Consider the following 21,277-nt stretch of genomic DNA (forward strand, 5'->3'; position numbering starts at 1 on the left):
TATCGATCGGAAAAGAAGTTCATCACCAGCTTCGTTCCAACTTAATTAGATTGCAATCCTGTCCAGGTCAAGACCAGAATTTGAGTGGCTTAGATGAGTCGAACGCAGGATCGAGTCGAGCCAATCATCATAACCTCCGCCTTATCCACACACCAGAGATAGCGTAGGAGGAGATATGTCACGGGCCGCCACCGGGATCTTCCAAACCAAGAAATGGCCACCCCGGCTCTCTTCATCCCCACCGTCGGCAATGGCTTTGTGCGCAGCTCATTCCCGCGCTTTTCCTTTCCTTCTCTTTCCGCCGCAAGAATCATCAAACCAGCCAGGATCTACGCAAATCTAGGTACATGTATTGCTGCTATCCGAGTAGAGAAACAAGAAGCTCCTGAAGAACTAACTGCTGGTTGTCGGAGGTGCAGGTGGAGCGGATGGAGAGGCGAAGCCTGCCAAGAAGAAGTTCATCACCAGGGAAGAAGAACCAGACCAGTATGCTTCGTCTTCTTCTCTTGTTTCTGTATCATCTTCTGCATGCTAATGGATACATATGATGGTGATGCAGATATTGGCAGACGGCAGGTGAGAGGAAAGGGGAAAACCCCATGAAGACACCTTTGCCGTACATCATCATCTTCGGTATGTCGACGCCTTTCGTCATCCTCGCCATTGCATTTGCTAATGGCTGGATCAAGATGCCCATGAAGTGACTGAGAGAGAGAGAGAGAGAGAGAGATGGCAGTTTATGATCGTTGTTTAGCTAACACAAAAACGTGTACTGTCTACTGTTTCGATCAACAAAGGAGTTTGTCTGCGGTAATCGATCTGCATTATTGTGCCGTGAAAACATGGCAATTACTGTGTACAAACCACTGGGAAGAAGACAATATATAACGTCATCACCAAAGTAAAAGCCTGCATCTTAATAGTTGTCACCAATCCACCTTCGCTGAAACGAACCTCCCTTTGTATTTATTTATGGAATCGAAAAGTTTGCATCTTCGTATTTTTTATGAAATAGCCATCTTATTAATTGCTATCTCCAAGATCAATTAATGGTGCACATCAAAATCATGTTGTAGGTATGGCCACCAGCTATATCAGGTCTTTACCAGGGGAGCTGATTCCTGGCACGCAACTCTATCTTAATCACCAGTACAGTGTGACACCATCTTAGATATATACTTCTTTTCATGCATGGGTTTGCTCTATAAGATCGGATATGGAAGTTCTAAAAGAGCTCAGATATAAATTAAGACAACCATGCTCACTTATCCAAGCTTTGATTGAGGTGGAACAAAGCAACACCATGTTATTTGAAGGCATCTCCAAAAGCCATGGTCCATGGCCTGATCAAGACCTTGCAATTGACTTTTCTGTCTTCAGCTCTTCCCCACCGATGGCACACCAAATGGAGAGCACTGCTCTTGATCTTCTGAAACCTTCATGATCCATACCCCAGTAAAGGATAATATGCTTTCCCCAAAATCGATCATAACATAGAAGAGAATAATATATGCACATGAAAACTCGGTTTCTTGACTGATTAGATGGAGAATTTTGACCCCTCTTTTTGCATGCTTATAGAACCTAATTCTAAGAGACTCTGCAACCTCATCTGTGAGTTCTATATATTATGTTGGTGAGAGAGTTGTACGTACTATGTTTGAGCTGTAACTTGCGTGTGTCCAGCAAATGCTTGTTCCTGTTGTACCCGTCCTCTTTTCTTCCTCCCCCAAGTCCTTCCAACTTCAACTCTGGTATTATATTCCGCAGGCGGCGTCAGCGATGTCTCCGATCTAGCCATCCAACTTTGACGAAGCTGCTGCTTCCATTGACATGCAAGTAAATGGATAAGACAGCTTTCACTTTCTTCTTTCTCGGAAGAAGAAAGCCATGTGCGGCCTCTGGGGTTAATTTCTTGCCACGGCGACAGCTTAGCGTCAGCGTCCGTAGACGCTTATGCTACGTGAGCATGATGCTACTATCTTAGCCATGTCATCAATCATCGACGCCATATAAGAGTGATGAAGATTCCTGGCATGTCATACTTCTTTGGCAATTCATGCACATAGGTCCCAAATGGACAATATGTTACTTATGAACATTTGCTTGATGTCCATCGAAGTGTCTATCACTTTGAGCCACAAGTTCGAGTCATGTTTGTTGGCAAGTCTCCTTCAGTCAACCCAATAATTTGATTGACCACTCAATTGATTTGGTATAGGGCACATCTACACAAATCATACATATGAATATAAGCAACCAATTCAGCATTTGGGAGAAACTCCTGTAAACATTAAAAAATATATTATATTTTATTTAATAATTAATTAAGCATATTTCTTTTTCACTTATTATGATAATAAATATCCACTAATAAAGCCTCTGTCAAATTATCGTCGCTGCTGCTCTTCTCACTCACTCTCGCTCTCTGTCTCTCTGTCTCTCTCTATATATATGTCGGTCGCTACACTCCGAGATCGGTGCAAAGATTGAAGCTCGAGAGCAATGGCATCCAATAAAAGCTACGTACCTCAAGAGTCGGCGCCGGAGGTGGCAGCGGCGGCGGCGGAGGAGGAGGAGGGGGAGGAGAAGGACTACCGCCCGGTGGAGGAGGTGGCGCTGGTGGTGCCGGAGACCGACGACCCTTCGCTCCCGGTGATGACATTCCGGGCCTGGTTCATCGGCCTCGCCTCCTGCACCATCCTCATCTTCCTCAACACCTTCTTCACCTACCGCACGCAGCCGCTCACCATCTCCGCCATCCTGGCGCAGATCACGGCGCTCCCTGTCGGTCGCTTCATGGCGTCGGTGCTGCCCAACCGGGAGATCAGGGTGTTCCGGAACTGGGGGTTCAACCTCAACCCGGGCCCCTTCAACATCAAAGAGCATGTTATCATCACCATCTTCGCCAACTGCGGGGTGTCCATCGGCGGCGGAGATGCCTACTCCATCGGCGCCATCACCGTCATGAAGGCGTACTATAAGCAGAGCTTGAGCTTCCTCTGCGGGCTCATCATTGTGCTCACCACTCAGGTAACGGAAAAAGAAATCCACCTTTTTCTCTCTTTAGCCCAACACTTATCTTGATTCCATGGAGACGGATTGGGCAGGGTTTAAGTCTACCATCTCTCCCATCAATCGAATGGTGTGGTACAGAGTTGAAGGGAAGATTTTTCCTCGATTAGGGGGAATAGGAAGCACTTCAACTTCAACAAAATAGACCTCATATTTCTGTATTTAATTCTTAGAAACATCAAGAAAAGAAGAAATTTTGTTCTCCAATTATAATAGAAGCCTCTTGAAGTGGCTGATTTTTATGTTTGCACATAAAGACAGACATTTTTTTCTTAGTAAAGATTTTTCTTTTTTGACTTGCATGTTTCCGAGGGCAAAGACAAAACTGTAACATTAAGCTCTGGTAATCTATCTACTAAATCTAAAACATCAAAACAATGTGAGCTTGCTTCGTGTGTCTTGATGTTGTTGTTTTGATAGTATTTTGGAAGTAATCAACACTTGATCAGTTGATTTATGAAAGAAACCTTGTTGTTCTTCTCCTGATCACTACTTTTTTTCTTTGTCCTAAATCTATATTTTCATGGAAGGGATGTATTACTTTACTTGCAGATACTTGGTTATGGATGGGCAGGGATGCTGAGGAGATACCTCGTAGATCCTGCTGAAATGTGGTGGCCTTCTAACCTCGCCCAAGTTTCACTCTTCAGGTCTGATGTACTGTCTTATTTAATTAACCCATTGTAAGGTTTTATATGTAAACATCCATAGTCTGATTAATGCTTTGATCATTACATAACTTCATGGGCTTAAAAAAACTATATAATGGTTTGCTTAACAAATTTATGCTTGTATAATTTTCCATGAAGCGTAAAGAAATTATGATGGCAGAAAAGTACTTTTTTTTTTGTCTTTGGCTATTGCAATCTATTCTATAACTTGGTGTGAAGTGTGAACTCTTAATGCAGAAGGAGAATGAATCACTTGACTTGGAAAAGTTGACAAGCTTTATTTTGTGGGGATTTTGACAGAGACAACATCTTTAGACTTTCTATACACTGAATGATAGCAACTGAAAGAAACTATGCATTCTGTTTGCATCATCCTCTTTGACATATGAACTCGAATCTGTGCTAGACTGATACATTGATTACTGTGAATTAGCGTTCCAAACTGCTTTACTGCAACCTAGAATCTGAAAAAGTCCAAAGAACTGAAAACAACAGCTTCTTTGCCAAATATTTTAGATGCTTCTCGACTTTTACCTCCTGTCAAATATGTGATGCAGAGCACTTCATGAGAAGGATTCGAGGTCGAAAGGGCTAACCAGGATGCAGTTCTTCGTGCTGTTCTTCGTTGCAAGCTTTGCATACTACACACTGCCTGGCTATCTCTTGCCCATACTGACCTTCTTCTCGTGGATCTGCTGGTCATGGCCTCGCAGTATAACTGCTCAGCAGATTGGGTCAGCTTACCACGGCCTTGGTGTCGGTGCCTTCACGCTGGACTGGGCAGGGATCTCTGCGTATCATGGCAGTCCTCTGGTCACTCCATGGTTCTCCATTCTGAACACAGCAGTTGGTTTCATCATGTTCATCTACATCATAGTACCGTTGTGTTACTGGAAATTCAACACCTTTGATGCCCGGAAGTTTCCCATCTTCTCGAATCAGCTCTTCACTACCAGAGGGCAGAAGTATGATACTACCAAGATATTGACGCCCAACTATGATCTCAATGTAGCTGCGTATGAGAGCTATGGAAAGCTCTACTTGAGTCCACTTTTTGCGCTCTCCATCGGATCAGGTTTTGCAAGATTTACAGCCACCATCGTCCATGTTCTCCTGTTCCATGGCAGGTAGAGCAGATGCTATTCAAGTTCTTTTCTCTTTTATGTTTCTCATAGGATATTACATGCTGCATTCACGGTCTCAAATCTTTGTAAGGTGTCAGATTCTTATCCAGCTCCGTTCTTGTGCTTCGGCGAACTCTGAATTAAGATTACGTGCAAGGAAGTTGTGATTTGTTTAGGTAATGCAAGTGCTTCTTCTTCCTTGCAGCGACATTTGGAGGCAGAGCAAGTCGGCAATGAACTCTGCCAAGGTGGACATCCATGCTAAGCTAATGAAGAAGTACAAACAAGTTCCTCACTGGTGGTTCCTCATTTTACTAGCAGCAAGTGTCATCTTGTCATTGATGATGTCGTTTGTTTGGAAAGAGGAGGTGCAGCTGCCTTGGTGGGGGATGATATTTGCCTTCGGGTTAGCTTGCCTCGTCACTCTTCCCATTGGGGTCATTCAGGCAACCACAAACCAGGTAAGCAAGCTTCATGAATTCCCTCTTCTTCTCCCAAGGATAGAATGACACAAAGAAGAACGTGGAATCAAATGGAAGGTTAATGACTGATCTTGTCACCGTCGACTCCTTGCAGCAACCTGGATACGATATTATAGCCCAATTCATCATCGGTTACGTACTTCCAGGGAAGCCTATTGCCAATCTGCTGTTCAAGATATACGGCAGAATCAGCACCATCCATGCACTCTCCTTCCTTGCTGACCTCAAACTCGGTCACTACATGAAGATCCCACCCAGGTGCATGTACACCGCTCAGGTGACGCAATCATTCATTCATTCATCTGAACATTTCCATCCCTTTCTACTTGGCCGATACCTAAACTTTCAACAACATCTATCCTCTTTCAGCTCGTTGGAACTGTGGTTTCCGGTGTCGTCAACCTTGCAGTGGCGTGGTGGATGTTGGGAAGCATCGAGAACATCTGTGACGTTGATGCACTGCACCCTGAGAGCCCATGGACTTGCCCCAAGTACCGAGTTACCTTCGACGCTTCTGTCATATGGGGCCTCGTAGGACCTGGCCGCCTCTTCGGGCATGGAGGACTGTACCGGAACCTGGTGTGGCTATTCCTCGTCGGAGCAGCGTTACCCGTTCCTGTGTGGGCACTGAGCAAAATCTTTCCGGAGAAGAAGTGGATTCCTTTGATCAACATACCAGTCATCTCCTACGGCTTCGCCGGAATGCCTCCTGCAACCCCAACCAACATAGCGAGCTGGCTCATCACCGGAACCATCTTCAATTACTTTGTTTTCAGATACAGAAAGGGATGGTGGCAGAAGTACAACTACGTTCTATCCGCCGCACTGGATGCAGGGACAGCGTTCATGGGTGTGCTGCTGTTCTTCGCCCTCCAGAATGCGAATCACAATCTGCGATGGTGGGGCACAGAGCTCGATCACTGTCCGTTGGCATCATGCCCCACTGAACCTGGGATATCAGTAAAAGGATGTCCGGTGTTGTAGCCACGAGCTCTGGATCGTCTTACCGCAGATGAACCCTTGTGCTGTAGTCGGAACGACATGGTCCTTTAAGGTTGACGATGTAAAAGGACAGAACAAAGATTGCAAGCTTAGTGTGCGTCTGCGTTTAGGAGCACGAATAAACTATATGGAAAGGAGTCATTCTCACGAATAAACTATACATGTTGATGTTTCCCCAAGGACATCTGTTCATCTTTCTGCAAACGCCTTGTTCAACGTGGACGTAGGAGAGATGCCATGGCGTCTGCTGCATGGGAAACAACGTATGCCACAACAGGAGAGGAGCGCAGACGAGGGGAATTGACCTGTTAACATCCTGTCATTATTACTTCATGTCGAAATCAAGACATTTTTTTTTCTCCTCTTATAATTTTATGCCTTTTTTTAACTTGCTCAATATCTTGGTCACAACAGAAATCAAACATACATTTTGACCACCCATATGGTCTCATGGTGCGGAAATGCATCCAAGGTATGCTTCCTGCCATCCATCTAAGCTCCGGTTGGTGGGCCACCTACGATACCCACAGTCACGTGCCCTGCAGCCCACCGAAGCCCAACAAGAATATATATATATATATATATATATATATATAACTCGATTATGAGCACTAAATAATATAATACCGGAAAAAAGAACGCCACCACGCCTATAAAGCCCTGCACTAAACCCCCCATCTCCACCGCCTTCTCGCGGTCTCATTTGGTTCCCTCTTCCAATTCTCTACCGCCCTGTTGCTCTGGCAGCCATGTCGAGCTCGCCGCCGGAACGACGCGGAGGCGGGGGCGAGGGGGAGAGGGGAGAGGAAGCCGCCGCCCCCGTAGCACGCGCGGCCGCTGGCCTCGGGCGCCGCCGTTCGGGGGATCCTTCCTCGTCGCGGCAGAGGTCCGCCGACGAGGTCTGGCCGGAACACTTCGTGGAGGCTGTCGCCGCCCAGGTCGCCGTCGACGCCACTCGCTCCGCCGGGCGCCTGGCCGCCGCGCCTGCCGTCGTCGCCGTGTTCCAGGTCTTTCCTTCTGCTTTACATCTCCGCTGTGTTATCCAAGCAGAGCGCATTAGTTTCTCTATCATATTATTCTCTTGCTTCGCGGCAGTTCCATATTAGTCATCAACATCTCATGAACATTAAGTTTGGAACCACGAAAACCATGGATAGAGCATGATAATAACCGTGTTGGAACCACGAAACCCGGATGAGTTGTCTACAGTGCGTAACGATATCGCTAGAATAGCAATGGGCAGTAGACTTGCTCTTGTAGGAGGAGAGGTTCCGTGGAGTGTTTCCACGTATAGGTGTTCTTCGGATCGCTCTTTTGTTTGGGCTATTTCTTCGTTCCTTTGGTCTCGTTTGGGTTATATTTATTGTGTGCAGTACCACCCTTACTTGTGCTACCGAAGTAGCATAAGCATTCCTTCTGCTATTTCTCTCTCTGACGACGGCTAGCTCTGCGAAGCTACCTGGGTTTCGACTTCGCTCCTCTATCGCGTCTCTTTCTCTCGCTCTCTCTCTCTCTCTCCGCAGTCGGAGCCAGTCGGATGGCTGGCTTTTTGCTGGACAGTTTGCGCTTGCAATTGTCGACATCTTCTACAACGTTACACGATTCTGCTGCTGTAGCAGCAGTGGCAGCTGGGACTCCTCCTCCTCTGTCAAATCCATTATTTCTCTTTCTCTCTTGGAACTTATGTGCACCGCTCCCAGACGGGAGGTCTGAGCACAGAACCAGTGGTGGGTGATGGCGTGTGATCCTCTGTTCCTTTGACCGCGCGCCCGTTTTAACTCCCCTCGACCCATCCCTGTCGCTGCTTTATCTGCTTACGTTCAGCCGGTCCCCCCCGCGGAAAGGATCGAAGGAAAGGGAGCTCGGGGTTGGCGTACAGCGGATGGGATGGGATGAGATGGGATAGAATAAGGCAGAGCGGAGGCACAGGCGCCGTCAGCAGACGCCCGTCCCTTTCAGTTCCGTTTTGGTCCTTTTTTATTGGGGAGAGGGGAAGCATACAAACACACACCCTCTTTTCTTACTCCAGCCAATTCTGCAGAGTTTGCTTCCCCCCTTTCCCCCTCGTTCTTCTGCTTCGCGTGTGTCTGATGGTTTTATTAGACGACAAGTAGGAGAAGGGGTGATTGTGTTGACGGGCTTTTGAATGGAGGGCTCTCAATCCCAATCCTTTGGGTTAAGTTTCAGCCGTAGCGGGGGATGTCGTGTTGTTTGTGTATGGCTTGAATCGTCGGGCGAGAGTGAGAGTTGGTGGAGAGTGGGAGTGCTTTCTTTAATGGCGTTCCTTGGAAATGAAAGTGTGGGGGAAAGAAGCAGCACGGCATGTGCCTTTTGTTGCATGGGCGAACGAAACCTTCGCTGCTTCCAACGACATGGTTCAACTCCTCCACTCCCGCCTCCCCCCTCCCTCCTCCCCCTCTCTTTCTCTCTCTTTCTCCCTGAGACCAAGAGGCCATAGGCTGCAGCAGCCCCCGGGGGGACGGGGGCGCTGGAATTCCCATTTTATCCTCTGCAGTCGGGGATGGCAACATCATCTTCGTCGCCCCTCATCCAAACCTATCCACCACCGCTGCTTTCTGCTGCTGACATCTCTTTCTCAAGCACATGCACGCCTCATTCTTAGAACCAGTGTTTGTACACACTGCTCTCTTCATGCGTGCTCATGTGCGGGTTCTATAAGCTCCGCTTGCCATCGGAATCTGCATAAGAGGAAAATGTACGTGATTTCTCCAACCTTTTTCGTCTCCCCTGCTTTGCTTGGTTAAAACGTGTTGGGTCATATATAGTTTTACACGGAGGTCAAACGTTCGCGAGGCAACAGTGTCGTAGTTCCGTACTGCAAAAGCTTGTTCAAAGTCCCACCACCTCTGAACGCACATGGTCTCACTGCAAAGTCCAACGCCCAGTGGCTTTGTCGTTTTACCACCGCTTCCCTTTTTGTTGATGGGATGTAAGGATCCAGCCAAGTCCAAATCAGACCGAAAGTACTCTTCACAGACAGAATCGAAAAGAGAGTAGGGAGGGGAGGGGTAGGCTGGGGGCCAAAGAAAGGGAGAGAGAAAAGGGTCGATCAAATCTCAGCAATCTCGCACGGTTCTCACCATGCCTCCTGCTGTCCTGCCTCTCTTGGTGACTGCACCACCAAAGCCCAACTTTTTGGTGGGTCTTACCTTACAAGCCGTGGTACTGTTCACGGGCGGTACCTCCATTTTTGGGTGCGGTGGTGGTGGTTGTGGTGGTGGGGAAGGCGGCTCCCGGAGTGGTCTCAGGCTTTCTTAGGCACGCATGTGTACAAACCCCAATGCCCTGTTGTGTGTTGGAGCATCATCGCCTTCGGGAGGAGACCTACACATGACTCCATTTCTGACCGATGATATCAGCCACCACGAATGGGATTCTCCAGCGTACGAAGGCGTACGGTGTGAAGGTGGCGGTAAGGATTGCGGGAACAGGAAGTCCGGCGGCAGTACGTCATGCCATGGTATGGTTTAAAGGTGACAAAGGAAGGGCCGATTGCTGTGCGTTTTGTGATCCTTGTTTTATTAGCTACCGCATCGTATATATATATATATATAAATATATATATGTATATATATAAATATATATATGTATATATATATATATATCTCAGGGAGATGTGCCCTGATCTTTGAGGCCTGACATGCTGTTGTGCGTCGTCCCAGAGGGATTCACGGGATCCTATCATAACAGTAACAGATGCATGAGGCTGGTGGATTCTTCTTAAATTTAATGTTGGTTGCCTTCTCTTCCTTGTCTTTGGCCTGACATTGGCCTTCTCTTTCCTACGGTACGATTGAAGAAAGGTCTTAAAGCTGCTGCTGCTGCTGCCGCTGCCTCTGCCTCTGCTGCTCCATCATATTTAATTGCAGCTCTCGGCCTTCGAACCATGAGCTCCGTTTCGTGAGCATTTATGGAGCGGAAGCGGAGGGTCTGTGGGGGTGGTGGTGTGTGTTGCTTAGTTAAGTGAGGCTCGGCAGCATCACTTCAATGCTTATGAAGCATTGCACGAGCCCCACATCCTTTATTGCCAAGCTGACGAGCTTTTATCGTCGGAAATCTCTGTCTTGTATGTAATTTAGAGATCTAGGGAGGTGTGCAAGATCTTATATATCATGGGCTCCGATATGTTACGTCCTGAACACCACAAGTTCATCACGTCGACCAAACGTTGTCAGCATAATCTGAACATACACAAGTGAGGAGGCAAAACTAGCTCTTCTTCAACCGAAGGTTATATTCTTCGTGCTACAAAACAAGGGGTGTGTAAGGAACACGATGGATGTTTGCCTTCTCACGCTGCCTGTTTGCTAAAATGCGAGTAGGGAGCATCAGTCTCGAGTTGCTGCATTACGTTGCATTCTTGTAGGAAGTTGTCAAGACTGAACTTTCGTATCAAACATTTTGCCGCATTTGTCCTACGATAAGGTTTTTTGATGATCCAGGAGCATACACTGATGTGTAGTTTACCTGCAACTTTCACATTGGTTTTAGCTGATACTCGAAAACTGTGGAGATAGGGTCATTTTGCTTTATTTGTATGTTCTAGATATCTATATTCTTCGATGAAAAAAACATAATTAAATAATAGCTTTATCTGCTCACATTTTTGACAATGTAGTAGTTACTCTTCATTGTACATGAAGGAGAGAGATCAAGTAATATACAGATGCAGGTCAGGTCAACAACTCTTACACAATCTATATTTGATGTGCTTCAATGAACATATCATGTGCAGTAATCTGGGCAGAAATGCTAGGGGCCTTTGTGCTGTTGCCATCATGAGAATGGGGCAAAAATACTCTTGTTTAATATAAGAATTTGTGAGATAATACAAAAAACAAGGAATGGATCTATATTAGTATACATATGCAAACATGTTATGTACATGCATATGAATGGTTTCACCCTTGGATGTGTGTGTATGTTTTTATGTGATTTGTTTAATTTTGGTATATGTGCTTATCACTCGAAAGAAAAAACAAAAACACAAATAATGAATTGTTAGATCATAATTTTATGGTCCATTTTGGTTATAAGTGGTAATTGGTTAAATTTAGGATATATCTTGATTGGAAAAAAGAGCATTTTTTCTGACTTTTCTTAATATCTTTTCTTGAAATGTAAATTTGTGCATCTTAACTCTGAGCCCCCGTTTTAACCTTGGTAATGAAAAGTTATTTTATTCATTGTAGCACAACTTTTAATTCATTATTGGTTTGCGATTTGAAGCCAGATTGTTTGATTTCCCAGATAGATATTTTTTCTGGTTCGGATTGTGTTTGAAATCCTGTGCATATTGTTTGTTTGAATCAATTTACATCGAATGTTTATGATGTACACTATCGTTAATGTCTAGAAACAACAATGTTTTAGGCTTCTAAACCATTTGAACTAGAAATTTCCTTGGATGTAGAATAAGGATAATTGCTCAATGTCACACCGGGCGATGTTGATGAGTGCTTGATTGTCTTTTCGATGGATCATGATTTGATGAAGTATATTGTATGCGCGAGTTGTGACAAGTTGAACACTCTGTTGATTGATCTCGTAGACTAGAAAGGAAAGATTCATGCTCAAATTTGAGGAGTGAAGAAACCTTGGCATGGACTTGATCAGGGTGTAGTTCTCCTGAAAATAATCCTAAAACTAAGATGAACAATTTGAATAACACAAACAATGCGTAGCCCGAAGAAATGAGATTCCCAGATTAATGCTAGAAAGTCTTTGGTCTCAAAGCCATCTGACAATGTCTGGTTCATAGGGCATTCTTATATGTGAGATTTTTCCTGCTGATTTCCGATACATGCTTGTTGAAGATATTCACCTTATTTGTCCTGGGCTAATCATTATCCCTTAAAACCTGTTAACTTGACAGCGCAGCAGTCGATGAAAGAGTTAGCATCAATTTATATGAAATGTAATGAGTTGTTAAGAAAGATTAGGTGCATTGCCTCTTCTCATGTAAAAGAAAAGAAAAGAAAATTTAGGATGGTGCAGAGAGTGTTAGTCTCGAGATTATGAAAAGAAAGCCGGAGGACTTGACAATCTGCTGTTATTCACACCATGATTTATAATTCTGCAAACTCGGTAGTCGATGGAAAACAAAAGCTCTGCCAAGGTTGGGTCAACAAAAACCGAAGCTCTTCTGTAGAATTTCTCCTCTTAGAATTCGCAAGTTAAGCTTGATGAGGTCGTGAATTTTGATCTTGCTCTTGTTATCTGGATATTTGCACATTGTTAGTTAGATTCTGAGCATCCATGTTGAATTTGAGGTATGACGTTTTATCATATGATCTTGAGCATTGTCAATGCTAATCCTTGCAATGTGGTGTGACTATGTGAGTGCTACTGAGCTGATCTTGTTTCTGGTTTGGCTGTTATCATTGCTAGCTTGCTCAACAAATGTTGTCTTTTTAGGTTCGTAACATCATGGATTATTTCTCCCTATGTGACCTGAGTCCCCCGAAAAGCGCAAGAAACCCTTTTGCAACTTCTTTGCAGATTTCAAAATGAAGTTCGACGAATAATGTCATGACTGCACTTGCACAATCTTTTTGTTCATCAGTCTTTCTAGGAACTCTGAAGTAGTAGTAATCTTGCATGCAAAGTTTGCTTTCTCAAACTTGATGTCTGCACATGAATTCTCATTTCAGGAACCTCTTATCCTGTGGTCGCCTTTGTTTGCAGTGGATGTTGTTTTATGAGTTATTCGGCTCTATTTGAACTCTTGTGCGATCTTCTCTTTCTCTTTCTTTCGAGTAAAAATGGTAGAGTGAGAAGGTAAAATAGTCATGCTATTATTTGGTGATGTGAGAGAATTTGGAATGGCATTCACAAGCCATACGCTGAGTCTGAGCTTTTACTGCACTATCAGTTCGGCTTAGGCCGAGCTTTTATTGCTGTATCAGTCTCTGAGACTTCGAGTCATTCCAAACTCCGCATTCAATTTGGAGCAATGAACTCACACTTGCTGCATCAAGATCGGTACTGAAACATGCAGGTCATTGTATGCTTTTGCTTCTACTTTCTTGCAACAAATGTCATAATGTTCATCCTGCTACTTCGTCTCTCTGTGATAACATTCTTGTACTACAGGCAAGTTGTGTTCTACGTGACATACGCAACGCAATGCATGCTGTGGATTTGACGGAAAGCATTGTGAAGTGCTCAAGTCTACGCTATATTTTTAGGACATTACTCAGTTTCCATGTTTGAGTTGTGGTGGCATTGATGGGGACTTGCAGGTGTGCTCGACGTGGAGAGACGTATCCCGTTCGGAGCTCCTGTGGCAGGATCTCTGCCGCCGCGTTTGGTCTCGTCGGCGTTCCACGCTCCCGTCCTGGCGCGACGAGTTCGTTCGCCTCCACCGCACTGCCGCCAACTTCCGGTTCCGCCGCTGTGCCTACTCCCAGCTGCTGCCTGCCTCCTCCGACGCACTCTCCTGCCGCCGTCTCGCCCTCTCGGACCACCACCTTGCTGCCGGCTTCCACGATGGCTCCGTCCTTCTGTTCGATCTCCCTGCCGGACAGCTGCTCGCCACCTACAGGGCCGACCCTCACCGCGACCGCCTCGGCCGCTTCTCCCAGGCTATCTCCGGCATCATACTCCTCGCTGAGCCCGACGAGAGCCTGACCTTCTCTTCCCAGGACGGAGACATCCACGTGGCCAGCCTTGACGTCTCTGGCTCCGTCCGGCGTGCCCACGTCGGGAACCTTATGGAGGACGGAACGCTGGTGGACTTCACCGGCGACGCTCGGTGGTGGGTGGGCTTGTTCGCAGGTGTTCCCGGGCGGTCGTGGCACATCTGGGGCGCCGACACCGAGCAGCTGGTGTATGTGGGTGGTACCTTGACGGACTCCAACGCTATCCTGGGTTGGCACATGCTCACCGACTTGTCTCGCCCGGTGCTCGCCCGCACGAGGATTGCGGAGCCAGGAATCGTGGTTGGGTGCACCGCTTCGAGCATGGAGGTGGTGGACTTGAACGACAGCGGCACAATCCTAAACCAGCTCGAACTCCCGCACGGCGCGGTCGTGGACTCGGTTGACGCGTGCGAGGGCCGGGTGATGGCCGCGGACTCGCGAGGTCTGGCGAAGGTGCGGGAGGTGCCGACGCTGCAGGAGCTTTGCAGGTTCGGCACCGGGAGGCGGGTGGAGGGACAGCAGCAGCAGGGTACGGGGCGTGTCAAAGCGTGCATGAACTGGTGTTACGGGATCGTGTGTTCCGGTCGCGGAGTTCGGGTATGGGATGCGACGACCGGCGCGTACTTGTACAGCTTCAGGGAGCGGATAGGCGAGGCCGCCGTCGCTGCTGCCAGTGACCGGTACGTCTCTGCCTGGGCCGACGATAGTGGTTTGCACCTGTGGGATTTTGGAGACTTGTAGGCGGATGAGCACATGCAGGTGGGCGGCGATCTTTCTGCAAGTACGTAGGAGATGCTGACGCATGCAGGAGAACGTAGGAAGAGGAAGTAGGAGAAGGAATGGAGAGAGAGAGAGAGAGAGAGCGATCATGTCATTGATGATTAGAGTTGAAGTAAGCTACCATTGTATGCTGGGGGGCAATCCAGAAGACGCTTAGTATTGTTCTATGATTCATCTTCATCTTTGTTTTTTCTTCTTGTGATGGGGTGACAAATCTGGAAGCAACTGTTCTTCCAATTCACTGTCTGGGTTCGTATTTTTCTGCCACTGTGCGACTGATTAAGGTTAAACGCTGGACTTGGATCTGTAAAATGTAGAAGCAATGAAGACAGTGAATCACATGCTCAGAACACGGAAATGTAGGTTTCAGATCAGATAACATCTACATGTAGAGTATATGTGGGCGTATACACAAATATGCACAACTTGAGGGGTGTATAAGCAAAATTCTAACCTGCCGACGTGGAGCGGATGAGGATATATGCGCAATTATATCCATGTTTGAGGGCCATTATTTCACCTCATGCCATTATAACCATTGAAGTGTAACAAGAGGCTCTGCCCAACTTAATGCCACATTATTGGGCCAATATCTGTCATTAATGGGCTTCATGACGTAACCAAAGCCGTAAATTTGGCCTCAGTCGGTCGCCGGTGTCCGTCGCAGCAGCAGGAGTCCTATAAATGTCGGACTGCTCTCATGCGACCGTCGCAGGCACGGCGGAGTCAGAGTCGTGTCGTAATAGAATTCCTGTTGTTTTACTCTTCGCTCTTCCACGGTTGTCTCCACATATTCGGACATGAAACTGCAACTGCCAACTCCAACTCCAACTCCAACTCGTCTTAGTGTCTTCCTCTCTCTGTATATATACACAGGCACAGGAGACAGCACCTCACAACTCCTCCTCCGGTGCTCCACGGAAGATAACAATTCCCATCTCATCATGGACCCCGTCGCCGCCGGTGCTCCCATGGAAGACGACGATGCTCGTGGCATCATAAGCGATGGGCCAGCCGCAGACCCTATAACCGATGACCAAAACCGCCGAGCTACGACCTCTCCTCCCTCCCATCAATTGTTCAATTGTTGGGAAGACGACAATGGTCTTGGCATCAAAAGCGATGGCCCAGCCGCAGTCCCTATCGCCGATGACCCCCGCCGCCGAGGTACGACCTCTCCTCCATGCCTTCAATTGTTCAATTGTTTGTGAAGTAGCTGCCGTAGAATTAACGACAGTCTTCCATGTTAGCCCTTGATGATACTGACTACTCCGTAAACGGAATCGGCGACGGTGAAGACGACAATGCTCGTGGCATCATAAGCGATGGGCCAGCCGCAGACCCTATAACCGATGACCACCGCTGCCGAGCTACGACCTCTCCTCCCGCCCTTCAATTGTTCGATTGTTGGGAAGACGACAATGCTCTTGGCATCATAAGCGATGGCCCAGCCCCAGTCCCTATCGCCGATGAACCCCGCCGCCGAGGTACGACCTCTCCTCCATGCCTTCAATTGTTCAATTGTTTGTGAAGTAGCTGCCGTAGAATTAACGACAGTCTTCCATGTTAGCCCTTGATGATACTGACTACTCCGTAAACGGAATCGGCGACGGTGAAGACGACAATGCTCGTGGCATCATAACCGATGGGCCAGCCGCAGACCCTATAACCGATGACCGCCGCTGCCGAGCTACGACCTCTCCTCCCGCCCTTCAATTGTTCAATTGTTGGGAAGACGACAATGCTCTTGGCATCATAAGCGATGGCCCAGCCCCAGTCCCTATCGCCGATGATCACCGCCACCGAGGTACGACCTCTCCTCCATGCCTTCAATTGTTCAATTGTTGGTGAAGTAGCTGCCGTAGAATTAACGACAGTCTTCCATGTTAGCCCTTGATGATACTGACTACTCCGTAAACGGAATCGGCGACGGTGAAGACGACAATGCTCGTGGCATCATAACCGATGGGCCAGCCGCAGACCCTATAACCGATGACCGCCGCTGCCGAGCGACGACCTCTCCTCCCGCCCTTCATTTGTTCAATTGTTGGGAAGACGACAATGCTCTTGGCATCATAAGCGATGGCCCAGCCGCAGACCCTATAACCGATGACCACCGCTGCCGAGGTACGACCTCTCCTCCATGCCTTCAATTGTTCAATTGTTGCGAAGACGACAATGCTCTTGGCATCATAAGCGATGGCCCAGCCGCAGTCCCTATCGCCGATGACCACCGCCGCCGAGGCACGTCCTCTCCTCCCTCTCTTCAATTGTTCGATTGTTGTGAAGACGACAATGCTCTTGGCATCATAGGCAATGGCCCAGCCGCAGACCCTATCGCCGATGACCCCCGCCGCCGAGGTACGACCTCTCCTCCATCCCTTCGATCGTTCAATTGTTTGTGAAGTAGCTGCCGTAGAATTAAGGAGAGTCTTCCATGTTAGCCCTTGATGACACTGACTACTCTGTAAACGGAATCGGCGACGGTGAATCATCCGACTGCCATCAAGTTCATGCCGGGGAGTCGAGCAGAGGAGACTTGTACGACGAGAAATCGAGCGACGGCTTCGATGTCTACGAGTTGATAGGTCGTGATCTCAGACGAGCTTTAAATTTCGGTGAGCCGAGCTCGAGTCGCGGAAGCGACGACCTCGAGAGCTCGGTACCTCCTTCAGTCGAACCTCCTGCCTCCGTTGCATACCCGAGCCTCTTTTACTCCTATCCGTCCGACGTTGCATCCACCGACTCACAAGATCGTTTGCCTTCTCACTCCGTTCCTGATGCAGCCTATTATTACGATATATTCTGCCCTCACCTCAACCCATACCCATCTTCTCACTACTACATTAGCCGCCCGAGAGCTAAAGAATTAGTCCGGCAGTCGCTGCTCTACTATGAAAGTATTGACCTTTCGGCAGTCATGGCAACATCCTCCTGCTTTTTGTGCTCGGGACGTCCGATAGTGATTCGCGAAGTTCGGGAACAACCACCATGTAGTCGATGCTTCCAGGAATTCTTGGATGGTCGAGAACCTGAGATCACCCAGAAAGTCCTTTCTGGATTTCTTCGGTGCTCGGTGTACGACATGATGATGGACTGCAGAGGAAGCGATTTCATACTGAAACTGTTGCACGTCGCCGATGATGTACAGCGGAGGCAAATGGAGGATTACGTTAGGAAGGATCATCGCATGCTTCTCAAGGTTGCCAAGGATTCCTCCGGGTAATGCTCCTCCTCAATCTTGGATCTCAAGAACTACATGTTGAGGGGATGCTGATGAATTTGGTTGCTTGATTTCCTTTTGGTTTCAGGAGTGAGTGTGTGAAAGAACTCGTCAAGATCCTCAAGTTTCCAGTAGGGAAGGCTCTCAAGTGTCATGTTAAACAACTTATGACCTGTAAGAACGGGAAAGCTGTGGTTGATTGCTGCTTGGAACATCTGAATTACGAAGCCAATAAGGTCTGCATTCAAGCTAAAAGTAGCGATTGTTGTGGTTTTTTTGCATTGGCCATGACATTTATATGCCAACAGGTCTTCATTCAAGCTGCTCTGAACTCTTTTACGGAGTTGGCATCAGACAAATGTGGCTGCTTGGCCCTTGTGAGCTGCATGGATTACTCGATGAATCCTCACAGGAACCTGTTGCTGAAAAAGACTACAGATGGTGCACTTGCACTCTCTTGCCACATTTATGGGTACAGAAGAACATCAGATAGATAGATAGATAGATAGATAGATAGATAGATAGATACTCTTAGTGATCTTTAATTCTTCTGGTCTTCTCTGCTGCAGAAACTATGTTGTGCAATGTGCCCTGAACATGAATGTGGCTTGGGCAGCGGAGACGATATGTGCTGATCTCGCAGGAAGCTTGATGGAGCTATCGGTGCACAAGAATGGCAGCTACGTCGTGCAGAGATGCCTCGAGTCGTCGGGGCGGCACCACATAATCCGAGGGTTGGATTGTCTAAGCCAGGGAGAGCTCGAGGACATGCTTCAACATTACTACGCCAACTACGTGCTGAAGACTGCATTGGCGTTCTTCAAGGTGAAGCCACTTTCTCCTCACAACCCATCTCTCGCTCCGTTAAAGCTGTTTCTTACCGTGATCTTTTTGCAGAGAGGTTGTCCCTTCTACCGGAGACTGCTCGATCGTCTTGAACGTCTCGTGCTCCCGTATAAGAATCACATACATGCGAGTAATGTGTACAAGTGTATCGTGGACATCAGAAAGCGCTCCTCCGTCTGAGAGGGAGATGAAGCTGCCGAGTCATCTTTTTCTTGGGTTCTGTAGCTGTGTTTGCAGAGTTTGGTGTCTGTCTACTTTTCTCTCTCTCTCTCTCTCTCTCTCTTCTATGGCTGTTTTTGATGTGTGAGACTGCTGCTTTTAGTGTATTTGTTTTCCCCTTCCATTTTGTTGTTTCCTGGTAACGAAAGGAGGAGTGTCTGCTGTAGTTGTTTCCTTGCTATTTGATACTGTATTTTTACTTCAATGAGCAAAAAAGAGGGGAATTGATACTTAGTGCAGTGAAGGAGGTGACATCTTCCGATCCCAAACATCTCTATGCAGGATTACACGTATTTATGGGGTATGCATCTAAGAAAATAATGTTCATCGATTAAAGAACATGTTTAAAAACTGCAACAATACTAGTAGTAAAAGGCAAATTTACCATGGCAAAGAGATAAAAGATTCTACTTGGACTTGGTTATATCATCATCACTTTGTATCTCCAGATTACTACCAGTGTGTTCTTCCCTCTGTGCACAGCAACAGAGAAATAATCCCGGGGTTGAGTGATGAACAAATATAGATGTTGATATGATAAATATTTCACTAAATCCGGTCAATTTCGACAAGTTTCTTCTATAGGGAACATTTCCTCGACCAAACCTATTATTTTTTATCCTTTTTTATCCTTCCATGGAGAGAAGATGGCGGTTGCAGATCTTTTTCAGGGACTTAGCGAGTTTGACCTCGCCAAGGATATGAACCGCCGACGTGGCTGTGCGACATTGGTGCTGGGCGAGACAAATCAGCTCCTCCGGATTCTCACTATATCTTGGTGTCGGAGGAGAACCAATGGTGTTCCTGCCGACGTGGCGTTCTCGACATCCACTAGTTCTTCTTCCTCTCTCTTATTAATGGATGCAGTCGCTTCTTCCTCCTCATCGCGGCATCAGCACTCGACTTCAGTCCGGGAAGGCTTCCTCATCGGTACTCCAATGGCTACCTCCGCGCTCCAGCAATCGGCTTTCGCCGGCCAGACCGCTCTGAAGCAGCAGAACGAGCTCGTCCGCAGGGTCGGCTCCTCCAGAGGCCGCTTCTTCATGCGCCGCACGACGGCGAGCACCCCCAAGAGCATCTGGTGTGCACTCTCTCTCTCTCTCTCTCTCTCTCTCTCTCTCTCTCTCTCTCTCTCTCTCTCTCTCTCTCTCTCTCTCTCTCTTCCGACAATGAATTGGTGTTCCACCGATCTTTGACAGGTACGGGCCGGACCGTCCCAAGTACTTGGGACCCTTCTCGGAGCAGACGCCGTCGTACCTGACGGGCGAGTTCCCGGGCGACTACGGGTGGGACACGGCGGGGCTGTCGGCGGACCCGGAGACGTTCGCGAAGAACCGGGAGCTGGAGGTGATCCACGGGCGGTGGGCGATGCTGGGGGCGCTGGGGTGCGTCTTCCCGGAGATCCTGGCCAAGAACGGCGTCAAGTTCGGGGAGGCGGTGTGGTTCAAGGCCGGGGCGCAGATCTTCTCGGAGGGCGGCCTCGACTACCTGGGCAACCCCAACCTGATCCACGCGCAGAGCATCCTCGCCATCTGGGCCTGCCAGGTGGTGCTGATGGGCTTCGTGGAGGGCTACCGCGTCGGCGGCGGCCCGCTGGGTGAGGGCCTCGACGCCATCTACCCCGGCGGCGCCTTCGACCCCCTGGGCCTGGCCGACGACCCCGACGCCTTCGCGGAGCTCAAGGTGAAGGAGATCAAGAACGGCCGCCTTGCCATGTTTTCCATGTTCGGCTTCTTCGTGCAGGCCATCGTCACCGGCAAGGGCCCCATCGAGAACCTCTACGACCACCTCGCCGACCCCGTCGCCAACAACGCCTGGGCCTACGCCACCAACTTCGTCCCCGGCAAGTGATCATCTCCCGCTACCTTCCCGCGTGCAGTGACGTCGTCGTTGTCGGTCGTCTTCCTCTAAAATGGTGGTGTAACGGTACATGAAGGGAGGCTGCAATCGAGCCATCATGTGTTGTGTTGTACTGTAATATTGATATTATTAGTTAATGGTCGACTTAGTGCAAGTGTCGAAGGCCTTCACATCTATGTATGCTGCAAGAACATAACAAGGATAACACGGGAACAGAACAAACTAAGAATCTGTTGAAGAAGATTAATGCAAGCAAATTAGAGCCAAAAGATTAGAGCTTCAATCCCCATAGTTAGCATCTGATACGCATGGATAATGTACTGCATATTTA

At 47.8% G+C, this 21,277-nt stretch overlaps 4 protein-coding genes and 1 pseudogene across 4 annotated transcripts; all 5 read left to right on the forward strand.

The window, feature by feature from the left end:
• Positions 1-45: 45 nt before the first annotated feature.
• On the forward strand, positions 46-814 carry LOC135635444 (uncharacterized). The gene is made up of 3 exons (XM_065146508.1): positions 46-343; positions 420-486; positions 560-814. The coding sequence occupies exons 1-3, from the start codon at positions 214-216 to the stop codon at positions 702-704; spliced, it is 342 nt and encodes a 113-aa protein (XP_065002580.1). The 5' UTR covers positions 46-213; the 3' UTR covers positions 705-814.
• A 1,600-nt stretch (positions 815-2,414) lies between these two features.
• On the forward strand, positions 2,415-6,533 carry LOC135636949 (oligopeptide transporter 3-like). Its single transcript, XM_065149187.1, has 6 exons — positions 2,415-3,033; positions 3,628-3,725; positions 4,304-4,873; positions 5,076-5,331; positions 5,447-5,629; positions 5,722-6,533. The coding sequence occupies exons 1-6, from the start codon at positions 2,506-2,508 to the stop codon at positions 6,334-6,336; spliced, it is 2,250 nt and encodes a 749-aa protein (XP_065005259.1). The 5' UTR covers positions 2,415-2,505; the 3' UTR covers positions 6,337-6,533.
• A 570-nt stretch (positions 6,534-7,103) lies between these two features.
• On the forward strand, positions 7,104-14,759 carry LOC135636498 (transcriptional regulator STERILE APETALA-like). The gene is made up of 2 exons (XM_065148186.1): positions 7,104-7,361; positions 13,566-14,759. The coding sequence occupies exons 1-2, from the start codon at positions 7,104-7,106 to the stop codon at positions 14,757-14,759; spliced, it is 1,452 nt and encodes a 483-aa protein (XP_065004258.1).
• Positions 14,760-15,742: 983 nt separating this feature from the next.
• Positions 15,743-19,047, forward strand: LOC135636305 (uncharacterized; annotated as a pseudogene).
• A 907-nt stretch (positions 19,048-19,954) lies between these two features.
• Positions 19,955-21,100, forward strand: LOC135636907 (chlorophyll a-b binding protein 151, chloroplastic). Its single transcript, XM_065149065.1, has 2 exons — positions 19,955-20,167; positions 20,286-21,100. The coding sequence occupies exons 1-2, from the start codon at positions 20,025-20,027 to the stop codon at positions 20,935-20,937; spliced, it is 795 nt and encodes a 264-aa protein (XP_065005137.1). The 5' UTR covers positions 19,955-20,024; the 3' UTR covers positions 20,938-21,100.
• Positions 21,101-21,277: the final 177 nt, after the last annotated feature.

The sequence above is a fragment of the Musa acuminata genome, chromosome BXJ3-4, assembly GCF_036884655.1.
Source record: "Musa acuminata AAA Group cultivar baxijiao chromosome BXJ3-4, Cavendish_Baxijiao_AAA, whole genome shotgun sequence".
NCBI classification, from domain to species: domain Eukaryota; kingdom Viridiplantae; phylum Streptophyta; class Magnoliopsida; order Zingiberales; family Musaceae; genus Musa; species Musa acuminata.

Coding starts and splice junctions, on each gene's coding strand:
- LOC135636498 (XM_065148186.1), top strand. CDS start 7,104: ATGTCGAGCTCGCCGCCGGAACGACGCGGAGGCGGGGGCGAGGGGGAG. Junction 7,362..13,565: donor CCGTCGTCGCCGTGTTCCAG/GTCTTTCCTTCT, acceptor CTATATTTTTAG/GACATTACTCAGTTTCCATG.
- LOC135636907 (XM_065149065.1), top strand. CDS start 20,025: ATGGCTACCTCCGCGCTCCAGCAATCGGCTTTCGCCGGCCAGACCGCT. Junction 20,168..20,285: donor AGCACCCCCAAGAGCATCTG/GTGTGCACTCTC, acceptor GATCTTTGACAG/GTACGGGCCGGACCGTCCCA.
- LOC135635444 (XM_065146508.1), top strand. CDS start 214: ATGGCCACCCCGGCTCTCTTCATCCCCACCGTCGGCAATGGCTTTGTG. Junction 344..419: donor CAGGATCTACGCAAATCTAG/GTACATGTATTG, acceptor TCGGAGGTGCAG/GTGGAGCGGATGGAGAGGCG. Junction 487..559: donor AGGGAAGAAGAACCAGACCA/GTATGCTTCGTC, acceptor ATGGTGATGCAG/ATATTGGCAGACGGCAGGTG.
- LOC135636949 (XM_065149187.1), top strand. CDS start 2,506: ATGGCATCCAATAAAAGCTACGTACCTCAAGAGTCGGCGCCGGAGGTG. Junction 3,034..3,627: donor TCATTGTGCTCACCACTCAG/GTAACGGAAAAA, acceptor CTTTACTTGCAG/ATACTTGGTTATGGATGGGC. Junction 4,874..5,075: donor GTTCTCCTGTTCCATGGCAG/GTAGAGCAGATG, acceptor TCTTCCTTGCAG/CGACATTTGGAGGCAGAGCA.